Source organism: Dendropsophus ebraccatus, chromosome 10 (genome assembly GCF_027789765.1).
Source record: "Dendropsophus ebraccatus isolate aDenEbr1 chromosome 10, aDenEbr1.pat, whole genome shotgun sequence".
NCBI lineage: Eukaryota > Metazoa > Chordata > Amphibia > Anura > Hylidae > Dendropsophus > Dendropsophus ebraccatus.
The window spans coordinates 104,647,242-104,662,993 of record NC_091463.1 but is presented as its reverse complement, the minus strand read 5'-3'; the positions used below and the strand labels follow the sequence as shown (position 1 = coordinate 104,662,993).

The 15,752-nt window shown below is 48.0% G+C and overlaps 1 protein-coding gene across 5 annotated transcripts in view; it reads left to right on the top strand.

Annotated features, from left to right (window-relative positions):
• DIAPH2 (diaphanous related formin 2) overlaps positions 1–15,752 on the top strand; it is a 984,664-nt gene that overhangs the window by 568,083 nt on the left and 400,829 nt on the right. For all 5 annotated transcript variants that reach the window (XM_069985741.1, XM_069985740.1, XM_069985739.1 and 2 more), the window contains one exon: positions 9,903–10,032. In XM_069985741.1, the coding sequence (XP_069841842.1) occupies positions 9,903–10,032 (130 nt within the window). The remainder of the gene's footprint in view (positions 1–9,902; positions 10,033–15,752) is intronic.

Genomic DNA, 15,752 nt, shown 5'->3' with positions numbered 1-15,752 from the left:
ACCAGCTGCCCGGCTTCTTGTATCATCACACATGTCGGGTCTTCACCAGCTGCCCGGCTTCTTATATAATCACACATGTCGGGTCTTCACCCACCACCCGGCTCCTTGTATCATCACACATGTCGGGTCTTCACCAGCTGCCCGGCTTCTTATATAATCACACATGTCGGGTCTTCACCAGCTGCCCGGATCCTTCATAAACCATTTTTCATATTTGTCATCACTTGGATTTCTTCTTGGACTATTGAAGTTCTTTGCATATCTGCCTGGTTGTGTAAGTCATCTGACCCCAATCCAGGAGGTGACCCGAGCCTGTCCACCGCCATATCTGTATGATGGATGACGGATCTCGCACCGCTATGGTATGCGCATATAAATTGAATGCGGGGTCAGCCGAGATCCTTAGCCGTACAAGCAGATTATGAGATATTGATTAGCTGCTCCTGACGCCGAGAACAAGAGTCACCTGTTTAACCGCCATTATGAGGTAAGACTCTAGTCCTGATCCGACGTGGAGCGATGCCACGGCCAGGCGTGACGGACGCTCGTTGCTGCTAATTCGCACTTTTCTCTCGCTTCATCGACTCCACATCTCATAAACCAAGAAGAAAATTTGGAACCGGCCCCAAGAAAGCAGAAGCTTTCAATAAAGACGTCTGGCGGTGATAAATTGTGTCTTGTTGAACCATTGTCAGCGCCAGTCACGGAAGATCTAGAATATTCTCGCCCTGTCTCTCTCTCTCCCTCATTCATTCCACTTTTTTTCTTTCCTTTGTGACAAGCTTGGAAATGCAGCCTAGAAAGTATGTATTAAGTCTGTCAAGTAGCAGCTCCAGTGCTAATGTCTTTATGGTAATTGCATATGCTTAAAAATGCATTATCTTCCTGGATGTTGTAGCGCTACGTGCGCCATTATGGAGGGAACCAATGATTTGTAAACAACCCTTGGCATTGAACACAGAACCTAATTCTGTTTAAATAAAGGCGAGCGGCATTAGAATTCATGTGCAGCGGCGGCGGCGGCGGCCTGGCAGAGGATGGGAGCTGTTTTGATATATGCAATGGAGCATTCATGATTGCTTAAATATTAACTGCTCTCCGAATGCGCAAAAGATGATCACAGGCAAGAATGGTGATTAGGACAATGGCGGGATGGCCTGGTGGAGATGACAGGCTTCCTGGTTCTCCTCCACCAATTCCAGCTCCTAATGCAGAAGAAGGAGAAAAATCGCTAGAATATCACCACCCAGGCGCCAACAAAGCCGACTTATCCCCATAAGAGCCATTTAGGTGCAAATTGTGAGGCCCTGTTGCTCTTCAGATGCTGTAACATCACCACAGAGGTTTCCTAAATGCCCTCAGTGTCACATAAGTCGCCAAGATACAGTATTGCTGAAGCAAGGGCAACCTTCCCATTCTTCACCTTTTACCCGCTCATGGAGGTAAGACCCCCTCCCACAGCTCCGGGTGCAGTCACAGTGTGGTGCAGGATAGTCTAGGGTAAAGAAGAGGGATAGTACCAAGGCAGGTGAGGGGAGACAGTACCGGGGCAGGCGAGGGGAGACCGTACCGGGGCAGGTGAGGGGAGACCATACCGGGGCAGGTGAGGGGAGACAGTACCAAGGCAGGTGAGGGGAGACAGTACCAGGGCAGGCGAGGGGAGACCATAGCGGGGCAGGCGGGGGGAGACCATACCGGGGCAGGTGAGGGGAGACAGTACCGAGACAGGTGAGGGGAGACAGTACCGGGACAGGTGAGGGGAGACAGTACCAAGGCAGGTGAGGGGAGACAGTACCAGGGCAGGCGAGGGGAGACCATAGCGGGGCAGGCGGGGGGAGACCATACCGGGGCAGGTGAGGGGAGACAGTACCGAGACAGGTGAGGGGAGACCGTACCGGGGCAGGCGAGGGGAGACCATAGTGGGGCAGGCGGGGGGAGACCATACCGGGGCAGGTGAGGGGAGACAGTACCGGGACAGGCGAGGGGAGACAGTACCAGGGCAGGAGGGGGGAGACCATACCGGGGCAGGTGAGGGGAGACCGTATCGGGACAGGCGAGGGGAGACTGTACCGGGACAGGTGAGGGGAGACCGTATCGGGACAGGCGAGGGGAGACCGTACCGGGACAGGCGAGGGGAGACAGTACCGGGGCAGGCGGGGGGAAACCGTACCGGGGCAGGCGGGGGGAGACAATACTGGGTGAGAGAATGGCTCCTCAGCCTTACACAATGTTCTGCTGCTCCTGCCTCCTCAGCTTCATCCTCCTCCTCCCTCTCTCCTCACCTCCAGGACTTTCTTCTCCTCAGAAGTTCCCACATTCATCGGGAGCTCTTATCCTGTGACTGGTTAAGTCCCCACTAAGCTCACAAATTGTAGATATTAAATCCATGCACTCAATGTATCAGCATGTTAAATATGATGGAACACTAATTCAGCATTTTAATTCTGCTGGTCCGCTGTTCAAATCCCATCCTACGGATATTTTTAAAAATATACATCACAGAAAGAAGAAAATGGGCGAGGGGGATCGGAGCGGCAGTCGCCCCAGCAGGGAAGCCTGATAAAGCAGCTTTATGTGACCATTACAATAATAGGCCCTTTGAAGTGAAAGCTATATGGGAAGCCGGCAGTTTAACCAGTGGCAGTGTTTGATGGAACACGGCCTGTTATTTCCTAGGAGAAACACCAAGTGCACAGGCAGAAAAGGCTGCAGATAGTATAAGCTGTGATCCTTCAAACCCTGAAAATCTCCTCACAGAGCTGTACGGAGCCGGGCGCAGCGTCAGGGTTACTGCATCTGGTCCCCCGATCCAGGAATGGAAGGCCACGACTGCACATGACTTCTGGGTATGGGATGGACACTCACTTTCCTATGAAACAACTCCAACAAAAATAACCACAGACTATGAAATGAAGGCACAATACACACTTTTTGGTGGCCGCAGATTTATTTATATCACAGGACTATCAATCCCAGGAGTCAGGTGAAGAACTCGGTCACTGGGATTCCCGGATACTGTGAGGTCCCCAGCTGTTTGTGCAAAAAAAAGCTAATCCTCAACTTACAAAGAGTCATCCTCCAGCACTCTGGAGGTGAAAAACCACCTGTGGAGGAAATCTTTAGGGAACCATGGCTAAAGGATTTAACTTCCTGGGGGCCTAGAGGGTTAATGAAAAACTGTAATCAATGAAATAAAAATCCTCTTGCAAGGGAGAGGAAGGGAAAGACAAGAAGTTTTGTCAATCTCTAAACCCCACCCTCCTTCATAGTAAAAACAACTATATTTGTGTATATGTGTATATATACCTCTCCCTCCTTTCTCTATGAGTGGTGAGGGAAGCAGGACACACAGGCTTTCTCTATGAGTGGTGGGGGAAGCATGACTCACAGGCTCTATTAGTGGTGGGGGAAGCAGGACTCACAGGCTTTCTCTATGAGTGGTGGGGGAAGCAGGACGCACAGGCTTTCTCTATGAGTGGTGGGGGAAGCAGGACTCACAGGCTCTATGAGTGGTGGGGAAGCAGGACTCACAGGCTTTCTCTATGAGTGGTGGGGGAAGCAGGACTCACAGGCTTCTCTATGAGTGGTGGGGGAAGCAGGACTCACAGGCTTTCTCTATGAGTGGTGGGGAAGCAGGACTCACAGGCTTTCTCTATGAGTGGTGGGGGAAGCAGGACTCACAGGCTCTATGAGTGGTGGGGAAGCAGGACTCACAGGCTTTCTCTATGAGTGGTGGGGGAAGCAGGACTCACAGGCTTTCTCTATGAGTGGTGGGGGAAGCAGGACTCACAGGCTTTCTCTATGAGTGGTGGGGAAGCAGGACTCACAGGCTTTCTCTATTAGTGGTGGGGGAAGCAGGACTCACAGGCTTTCTCTATGAGTGGTGGGGGAAGCAGGACTCACAGGCTTTCTCTATTAGTGGTGGGGGAAGCAGGACTCACAGGCTTCTCTATGAGTGGTGGGGGAAGCAGGACTCACAGGCTTTCTCTATGACTCCTATGGGTGAATATGTTGCATTACACCATAGAAGCTTTCCTACCCCGGCACTCACTCCTTGTTGCCCTTAGAGGCCTGACACATCCCTTTCTGTACGTGACTATGAGGATGTTCTTCTGTAATCTATAGACCCTGTATATGACTAGTCGCTGCAGCAGATTCTTGGCAGCTCATACGGGAAGCAGCTGCTGTTTCACATAGAGTATAGAATCGCTATTATTGGGAACAATCCAGAAGATGTATATTAATAATCGAGATAAGTGACTTCTAGCTGAATGGTGTCCTTCCTTAAAGGGATTCTGTAATCCAGGCTCCAGACTGCTGACTGTGATATAGCTGTGAGGTCAGGAGAAAGGGTCACGGTCCTGAACGTAGAACAATGCTTTTATTCTCTGCTGTAAAGTGTCAAAAAGGCGGTCCCAAGTCCTAAAGTGCTGAGGGCTTAACGCCTCCTCGCTCCCCCTCCTAACCCTGTCCTGAATGGGGATGGGAGGGGGAGAGAGGATAGGTGATAGCCCTCAGCACATGAGGAGCTGACCTCCCAGCGGCCTGGGTCACCAGTCCCATGTGAGTCGTGGCACCTGAGCCCTGTGGACCCCACAGATCCGAATGATAACAATGAGGCAGCGATATGTTATTATTGTTGTATATACTGGTATTACGTTTGGTGGCATTGTGCTGTATTATTGGTGTCTTATATATTACTCATCGGGCTCCATCTGGTCAGCAGGGGGTCCTGACTCCAGGCATGTGTTCTTACAGCGCCACCACAGGCTAATTGAAGCATTACACAGGTTGTATAGAAATGAACGGTTTGTCCGCGAATACAAAGGGTACTATTACATTGAACTATAATTGGACGAATCAGCCCGATTTGGCCGATTATCGCTTGGTGTAATAATCATTGGCTGATCGTTGATATAGGTTTGAACCTATAATTGTCGGGCGTCGACCGCACATCGCTACGTGTAATAGCGGTACGTGGCCGGCGACTGACAATATCCAGGCTGCAGGGCTCCTCTTGTGGTCTTCTTCTCCACGGGTCCACTCTGAAGCTGGAGCGCACGGGACTCGGGGAGAAGAAGACCACAAGAACAGGTAACAATGTCCCTGCAGCCCTTGTTGGCCGTGTAATATTAGCCCCAGTACACGAGCGCCAATCTAGCAGATACTGTTATTATCCGGCTTTCATCGGCCCGTGTAATATTAGCCAAAGATATGTCAGGTCCTCCGGAAAGAGACGATCATTGCAGCCTCTACTGCTCGGTTCTATTTGTTATAGGGGCACTCCGGAGGAACAAAATCAATTTGTGGCAGAAAGTTATATCAATTAATCTCCAGTCTTCCAGTACTTATCAGCTGCTGTATGTCCTGCAGGAAGTGGTGTATTCTCTCCAGTCTGACACAGTGCTCTCTGCTGCCACCTCTGTCCATGTCAGGAACTGTCCAGAGCAGGAGAGGTTTTCTATGGGGATTTGCTGCTGCTCTGGACAGTTCCTGACATGGACAGAGGTGGCAGCAGAGAGCACTGTGTCAGACTATGTCACCACTTCCTGCAGGACATACAGCAGCTCAGTGTCGGACTGGTACCTTGGGCCCACCAGGGAATATTCACATTACTATAGTGACTTTGCACAGTGCTGTGTATGTGACCGGCAATGCTCGCTCACTGTTACTAACTGGTCAGACTCTCCAGGGATGGCGACCTGAACAGCCAAAGGCTCTCTAGGCATGATGGGAGTTGTAGTTTTGCCACAGCTGGAAGGTCGAAGGTTCCCCACCCCTGTTCTAGTGTATAGGAGCTGTCCAGGCATGATGGGAGTTGTAGTTTTGCAATTGATGTAGGGTCGAAGGTTCCCCATCCCTGCTCTATGCAAACAGCACAGCCGCCCACTTAAGTTTCTTGAAAGGTGACGTCCCATGAAACTTACTGGGGGATTATATGTCATCCTGAAGCTGCTAAACAGGGATACAGACCTCCTGCTCAGGGGCCCACCAATGGGTAGGGCCCACCGGGGGATTCCCCTGCTCCCCTGTGGGCCAGTCCGAGCCTGCAGCAGCTGATAAGTACTGGAAGGCTTGAGATTATCAAATAAAAGTAAAATACAAATCTCTGGCACTTTCTGACACCAATTTCCCCCCAGCGGAGCACCCCTTTAAAGGGGTTATCCAGCCTGGGGGCACTTTTTTGGGGGACCGAGGAGGAGGTGGCTGAAATAAAAGATGTCCACTTACCTCCCCTGTTCCAGCGGCGGGTCCCGCATCACGGCGCTCCGGTGCCCGGTTCCCGGCCGCTTCCTGGTGTCTGACGCTGCCCGAGACGCTACGTCTCAGGGCCTCTCAGCCACTCAGTGAAGGAGGCGGGATCCGAGCGGACTTTAAATGGATCCCGCCTCCTTCACTGAGTGGCTGAGCGGCCCTGAGACGTAGCGTCTCGGGCGGCGTCAGACACCAGGAAGCGGCCGGGCACCGGAGCGCCGTGATGCGGGACCCGCCGCTGGAACAGGGGAGGTAAGTGGACGTCTTTTATTTCAGCCACCTCCTCCCCGGTCCCCCAAAAAAGTGCCCCCAGGCTGGATAACCCCTTTAACTTCTCTGCTAGGGCTTTCAGAATCCCGCACTCCCTGTAAATGGCGCAGGATGCAGTGTCTGAGGTAGACATGATTGTTGGCTTCCTGGAACGCCCCTTTAAGTATTAATAATATGACATAAAGGCTCCTAATAGACCGCCGCCTGCGCTAAGCAGCCACTGAAATCACCTCATTACGCCTTTTACTTCTAAACCCAACAGACTTATAATCCAAGAACATTAAATCCGTCAAATTCACCGCGGCAAATAAAGCGACATTTTCTGTTTTGTTTCCAGCTGAATGTGAGGTATTGTGTATTGGGATGGCGCCGCTCCAGACATCGCTAAGCCCATTGTGCGCTCCGGCTGTACAATCAGGATGTTTGTGCGTCCTGTCCGCTATTGCCGCTCGCCGGCCTATCTAACAAGAAACATGTGCCCGGTCGCCGACTATGGAAAGTGCTGCGTCCTCAGACCCAAACGCTGCCTCTATGTGCTCGCCCATCACCGCCAACCGCCACCGCCGCCGCGGCTTTTGTTTCAGCTCAGAGAGAAAACAAACATCACACAAAGTATTTACAAAGTTTCAGGAGCGACTTCCCAAGTTCCCATTCAGGGCGGCTAATTGAATATTGATTTGGTGGCCGCCTCCGATGCCGCCGCTTCCTTTTTTCCCCTCATCATTATATTTAAACATTAGAAGGATATTCTGGAAGCGCTCTCATTAGGACTCATTAACGTTACACAACGGCCGAGTTATTACTGCCGACTCCGGGAAATTGGCTTCCCTCTCACTGAGGACGGCAGAAAAAGTTTGGGGAGTTAGTCGTGTGGTGGAGGCCGAAGTGAAGGTCGGGGGAGTCCGGACACATCAATGTCTGATCACTAGGGGGCAGCAAAGAGATCTCCCATTCTAAACATAGCAGGTGGGGACGGCGGGGGTCAGTCACCAAACTGCTTATAAATACACGAAATACCGTACATAATTAATATAGGAAATCATATTTTTATATAAGAGGCAGTATTATAGTAGTCATATTCCTGTATATAGGAGGCAGTATTATAGTAGTTATATTCCTGTATATAGGGGCAGTATTATAGTAGTATATTCCTGTATATAGGAGCAGTATTATAGTAGTATATCCCTGTATATGGGAGCAGTATTATAGTAGTTATATTCCTGTATATAGGAGCAGTATTATAGTAGTTATATTCCTGTATATAGGAGCAGTATTATAGTAGTTATATTCCTGTATATAGGAGCAGTATTATAGTAGTTATATTCCTGTATATAGGGGCAGTATTATAGTAGTATATTCCTGTATATAGGAGCAGTATTATAGTAGTATATTCCTGTATATAGGGGGCAGTATTATAGTAGTTATATTTCTATATATAGGAGCAGTATTATAGTAGTTATATTCCTGTATATAGGGGGCAGTATTATAGTAGTTATATTCCTGTATATAGGAGCAGTATTATAGTAGTTATATTCCTGTTTATAGGAGCAGTATTATAGTAGTTATATTCCTGTATATAGGGGGCAGTATTATAGTAGTTATATTTCTATATATAGGAGCAGTATTATAGTAGTTATATTCCTGTATATAGGGGGCAGTATTATAGTAGTTATATTCCTGTGTATAGGGGCAGTATTATAGTAGTATATTCCTGTATATAGGAGCAGTATTATAGTAGTATATTCCTGTATATAGGAGCAGTATTATAGTAGTTATATTCCTGTATATAGGAGCAGTATTATAGTAGTTATATTCCTGTATATAGGGGGCAGTATTATAGTAGTTATATTCCTGTATATAGGAGCAGTATTATAGTAGTATATTCCTGTATATAGGGGCAGTATTATAGTAGTTATATCCCTGTATATAGGAGCAGTATTATAGTAGTTATATCCATGTATATAGGGGGCAGTATTATAGTAGTTATATTCCTGTATATAGGAGCAGTATTATAGTAGTTATATTCCTGTATATAGGAGCAGTATTATAGTAGTTATATCCCTGTATATAGGAGCAGTATTATAGTAGTTATATCCCTGTATATAGGAGCAGTATTATAGTAGTATATTCCTGTATATAGGAGCAGTATTATAGTAGTTATATTCCTGTATATAGGAGCAGTATTATAGTAGTTATATCCCTGTATATAGGAGCAGTATTATAGTAGTTATATCCCTGTATATAGGAGCAGTATTATAGTAGTATATTCCTGTGTATAGGAGCAGTATTATAGTAGTTATATTCCTGTATATAGGAGCAGTATTATAGTAGTATATCCCTGTATATAGGAGTAGTATTATAGTAGTTATATTCCTGTATATAGGAGCAGTATTATAGTAGTTATATTCTTGTATATAGGAGCAGTATTATAGTAGTATATTCCTGTATATAGGAGCAGTATTATAGTAGTATATTCCTGTATATAGGGAGCAGTATTATAGTAGTATATCCCTGTATATAGGAGCAGTATTATAGTAGGTATATTCCTGTATATAGGAGCAGTATTATAGTAGTTATATTCCTGTATATAGGAGCAGTATTATAGTAATTATATTCCTGTATATAGGGGGCAGTATTATAGTAGGTATATCCCTGTATATAGGAGCAGTATTATAGTAGCTATATTCCTGTATATAGGAGCAGTATTATAGTAGTTATATTCCTGTATATAGGAGCAGTATTATAGTAGTTATATCCCTGTATATAGGAGCAGTATTATAGTAGTATATCCCTGTATATAGGAGCAGTATTATAGTAGTTATATTCCTGTATATAGGAGCAGTATTATAGTAGTTATATCCCTGTATATAGGAGCAGTATTATAGTAGTTATATTTCTATATATAGGGATAGTTATTATTGTGTATAGGAAGTAAAAAGCTACATCAGTTTCCCAGGATGTTCCCGCTTCTTCTTGCCATGTGACCAGAGTATCTAGTTATTTATTAGTTATTATTTATTAGTTTAGTTACTTTCTTGTCTTGTTGGTGCAGTGTTGTACTATTCTAGTTTATAGCAGTCAGTATTACACATTGCCTGATATGTAAAGTGAATAAGAATGAACAATAGGACAAAGCAGATAAGAGAAGATATTTTACAATCTCTGTAACTGCAGGTTTTGTGGTTATATCAATAAGTGATAGAAATTCTTCTTTAAATTTCTTTGTATCGTAAAATGAAAACGACTTTTCTTGCTGAAGTTCCCAGGGTCGGTAGCTTCTCCTTGAATGACGTCTGTAATTCTGTTCTTTACCGATAAATCCTCGCACCTTGAACGGCATCTTTATACTAAATGCAATTTCCTAATTTCCCCGACAGATACGAGACACAAAGTCTTCGGACCAAAAATCCACCTTGTTACACTTTCTTGCTGAAGTCTGTGAAGAACGATTTACAGACATCCTGAAATTTCCTGATGAACTTGAACATGTGGAGAGCGCCAGCAAAGGTAGGGGGGGGGGGCGTATAATATGCTACATGTGTAATATACGTGCTATAACATCCCCACAGCTGTCTCCATACGGATTGTGATTGGGTTTTTGCGGAGTTGCAGAGCTGTTTGGGTTCTGGAACGTTCTTCGCATTGGAACGTTTAGTATTTGACTCCTACGTCTAAAGATGTTGGATTCCACCTTAGAGCTGCCCGGAAACATGTATACAATGTATCTATGTTGTCCTGCCAGCTCTAGGGTGGTATCCAACTTGTCTATGCGCCAGGAGTCAAATGTTGAAGAACGTTCCAGAACCCGAAAAGTTCTGCAACACTAATCATTGGGTCTTCAGATGGAAGGTTTCACCCGATCTGGGGAGGATTAAGCTGTTTGTGTTTCTTTCTTCACCGATGTTTCTGAGGTTGAATTATGGGAATTGTCAGTCTTTTTTGTATGATTACTTTACAATCATTCAGACATCACAAGGAAAGTTCATGAAGCCAAGAAAACTACAACACCGCACGTTTTCTACATATATTATATATAAGATGCATCTATCTGTACCGGCTTTTATAGACACTGGAAGGATGAAATCTATTTACTCCTTTTGGCTCTTAACATTACTTACCTAATGTTACTTAATTAACATTACCCTCAAAAGTAATACTAATTGGTTAAAGGGAATCTGTCACTACGTTTATGTGGCTTTAAATGACGGCAGCATAAACTAGTGACATAAATGCTGATCAGATTGGTGTATTACTTACATCATTCTGCTCAGCCGTTCTCCTAACATGCAGGAGAATCAGATTCTTGCCACACCCCTCCCCCCGCCCTCCAGCTGCTGATTGACAGGTGACTTCCTATACACAGCATGGATAGATAACTGCCAATCAGCAGCTGGTGGGCGGAGTTTTCTGCTTCACATGAATATCCAGGACTACTGAGCTCATGCACATAATGGAGAGGACTACTTATTGTCTATGTTATTCAGGAGGAGATTTCTGGATCAGCTGCACAGAACAATGTAAGTGATACACCATTCTGTCACTAGTTTATGCGACCCTGAGATAGGACGCCATAACCCTGCTGACCCTGAGATAGGACGCCATACACCTGCTGACCCTGAGATAGGACGCCATACACCTGCTGACACTGAGATAGGACCCCATACACCTGCTGACCCTGAGATAGGACGCCATAATCCTGCTGACCCTGAGATAGGACCCATACACCTGCTGACCCTGAGATAGGACGCCATACACCTGCTGACCCTGAGATAGGACGCCATACACCTGCTGACCCTGAGATAGGACGCCATACACCTGCTGACCCTGAGATAGGACCCCATACACCTGCTGACCCTGAGATAGGACGCCATACACCTGCTGACCCTAAGATAGGACGCCATACACCTGCTGACCCTGAGATAGGACGCCATACACCTGCTGACCCTGAGATAGGACGCCATACACCTGCTGACCCTGACATAGGAGGCCATAACCTGCTGACCCTGAGATAGGACGCCATAACCTCCTGCTGACACTGAGATAGGACACCATAACCTGCTGACCCTGAGATAGGACGCCATAACCTCCTGCTGACACTGAGATAGGACACCATAACCTGCTGACCCTGAGATAGGACGCCATACACCTGCTGACCCTGAGATAGGAGGCCATACACCTGCTGACCCTGAGATAGGACCCCATAACCTGCTGACCCTGAGATAGGACGCCATAACCTGCTGACCCTGAGATAGGACGCCATACACCTGCTGACCCTGAGATAGGAGGCCATAACCCTGCTGACACTGAGATAGGACGCCATAACCTGCTGACCCTGAGATAGGACGCCATAACCCTGCTGACCCTGAGATAGGACGCCATAACCTGCTGACCCTGAGATAGGACCCCATAACCCTGCTGACCCTGAGATAGGACCCCATAACCCTGCTGACCCTGAGATAGGACGCCATACACCTGCTGACACTGAGATAGGACGCAATAACCTCCTGCTGACCCTGAGATAGGACGCCATACACCTGCTGACCCTGAGATAGGACGCCATACACCTGCTGACCCTGAGATAGGACGCCATAACCTGCTGACACTGAGATAGGACGCCATAACCTGCTGACACTGAGATAGGACGCAATAACCTCCTGCTGACCCTGAGATAGGACGCCATACACCTGCTGACCCTGAGATAGGACGCCATACACCTGCTGACCCTGAGATAGGACGCCATACACCTGCTGACCCTGAGATAGGACGCCATAACCTCCTGCTGACACTGAGATAGGACGCCATAACCTCCTGCTGACACTGAGATAGGACCCCATACCCTGCTGACCCTGAGATAGGACGCCATAACCCTGCTGACCCTGAGATAGGACGCCATACACCTGCTGACCCTGAGATAGGACGCCATACACCTGCTGACCCTGAGATAGGACGCCATACACCTGCTGACCCTGAGATAGGGCGCCATACACCTGCTGACCCTGAGATAGGACGCCATAATCCTGCTGACCCTGAGATAGGACCCATACACCTGCTGACCCTGAGATAGGAGGCCATACACCTGCTGACCCTGAGATAGGACGCCATACACCTGCTGACCCTGAGATAGGACGCCATAACCTGCTGACCCTGAGATAGGAAGCCATACACCTGCTGACCCTGAGATAGGACGCCATACACCTGCTGACCCTGAGATAGGACGCCATAACCTGCTGACCCTGAGATAGGAGGCCATACATCTGCTGACCCTGAGATAGGGCGCCATACACCTGCTGACCCTGAGATAGGACGCCATACACCTGCTGACCCTGAGATAGGACGCCATACACCTGCTGACCCTGAGATAGGACGCCATACACCTGCTGACCCTGAGATAGGACGCCATAATCCTGCTGACCCTGAGATAGGACCCATACACCTGCTGACCCTGAGATAGGAGGCCATACACCTGCTGACCCTGAGATAGGACGCCATACACCTGCTGACCCTGAGATAGGACGCCATAACCTGCTGACCCTGAGATAGGAAGCCATACACCTGCTGACCCTGAGATAGGACACCATACACCTGCTGACCCTGAGATAGGACCCCATAACCTGCTGACACTGAGATAGGACGCCATAACCCTGCTGACCCTGAGATAGGACGCCATAACCTGCTGACACTGAGATAGGACGCCATAACCCTGCTGACCCTGAGATAGGACGCCATACACCTGCTGACCCAGAGATAGGACGCCATACACCTGCTGACCCTGAGATAGGAGGCCATACACCTGCTGACCCTGAGATAGGAGGCCATACACCTGCTGACCCTGAGATAGGACGCCATACACCTGCTGACCCTGAGATAGGACCCCATAACCTGCTGACACTGAGATAGGACCCCATAACCTGCTGACCCTGAGATAGGACGCCATACACCTGCTGACCCTGAGATAGGACGCCATACACCTGCTGACCCTGAGATAGGACGCCATACACCTGCTGACCCTGAGATAGGACGCCATAACCTCCTGCTGACACTGAGATAGGACCCCATAACCTGCTGACCCTGAGATAGGACGCCATACACCTGCTGACCCTGAGATAGGACGCCATACACCTGCTGACCCTGAGATAGGACGCCATACACCTGCTGACCCTGAGATAGGACGCCATACACCTGCTGACCCTGAGATAGGACGCCATACACCTGCTGACCCTGAGATAGGACGCCATACACCTGCTGACCGTGAGATAGGACGCCATAACCTGCTGACACTGAGATAGGACGCAATAACCTCCTGCTGACCCTGAGATAGGACGCCATAACCTCCTGCTGACACTGAGATAGGACCCCATACACCTGCTGACCCTGAGATAGGACGCCATAACCCTGCTGACCCTGAGATAGGACGCCATACACCTGCTGACCCTGAGATAGGACGCCATACACCTGCTGACCCTGAGATAGGACGCCATACACCTGCTGACCCTGAGATAGGACGCCATACACCTGCTGACCCTGAGATAGGACGCCATACACCTGCCGATAGAGTCTCTTTAAGTAGAGGGGTTCAGACAGAGGGGTTCAGACTACATTGCTGTGATGCCCGTACCCCTTTCTATGAGTGATAAGCGTGGCCTCTGGGTGTAGGTGCCATTCCAGACCATCTTAGACATCAGCTGGTACTTCTTCTCTTCGGCTTCCCCCCCCCCCCCCCCCCCCAACATCTTCATGGTGATCCCCTTCATCTCTCGAGCCGTCCTCTCCTTTGGCCGTTATACTGATGATATTTCTGAACGGCGTCATTCTCCTGTCACTAAAAGTCCAAGGTAGAAACTGCAAAAATTAATTTCTAAGATTACTCACTATGTATACTGATAGCAGCTCCCTGTGTACTCACTGTATATACTGACAGCAGCTCCCTGTGTACTCACTGTATATACTGACAGCAGCTCCCTGTGTACTCACTGTATATACTGACAGCAGCTCCCTGTACTCACTGTATATACTGACAGCAGCTCCCTGTGTACTCACTGTATATACTGACAGCAGCTCCCTGTACTCACTGTATATAATGACAGCAGCTCCCTGTGTACTCACTGTATATACTGACAGCAGCTCCCTGTGTACTCACTGTATATACTGACAGCAGCTCTCTGTGTACTCACTGTATATACTGACAGCAGCTCCCTGTGTACTCACTGTATATACTGACAGCAGCTCCCTGTGTACTCACTGTGTATACTGACAGCAGCTCCCTGTGTACTCACTGTATATACTGACAGCAGCTCTCTGTGTACTCACTGTATATACTGACAGCAGCTCCCTGTGTACTCACTGTATATACTGACAGCAGCTCCCTGTGTACTCACTGTATATACTGACAGATTCTCCCTGTGTACTCACTGTATATACTGACAGCAGCATCCTGTGTACTCACTGTATATACTGACAGCAGCTCTCTGTGTACTCACTGTATATACTGACAGCAGCTCTCTGTGTACTCACTGTATATACTGACAGCAGCTCCCTGTGTACTCAGTGTATATACTGACAGCAGCTCCCTGTGTACTCAGTGTATATACTGACAGCAGCTCCCTGTACTCACTGTATATACTGACAGCAGCTCCCTGTGTACTCACTGTATATACTGACAGCAGCTCCCTGTGTACTCTCTGTATATACTGACAGCAGCTCCCTGTACTCACTGTATATACTGACAGCAGCTCCCTGTGTACTCACTGTATATACTGACAGCAGCTCCCTGTGTACTCACTGTATATACTGACAGCAGCTCCCTGTACTCACTGTATATACTGACAGCAGCTCTCTGTGTACTCACTGTATATACTGACAGCAGCTCCCTGTGTACTCGCTGTATATACTGACAGCAGCTCCCTGTACTCACTGTATACACTGACAGCAGCTCCCTGTGTACTCACTGTATATACTGACAGCAGCTCCCTGTGTACTCACCGTATATACTGACAGCAGCTCCCTGTGTACTCACTGTATATACTGACAGCAGCTCCCTGTACTCACTGTATATACTGACAGCAGCTCCCTGTACTCACTGTATATACTGACAGCAGCTCCCTGTGTACTTACTGTATATACTGACAGCAGCTCCCTGTGTACTCACTGTATATACTGACAGCAGCTCCCTGTACTCACTGTATATACTGACAGCAGCTCCCTGTGTACTCACTGTATATACTGACAGC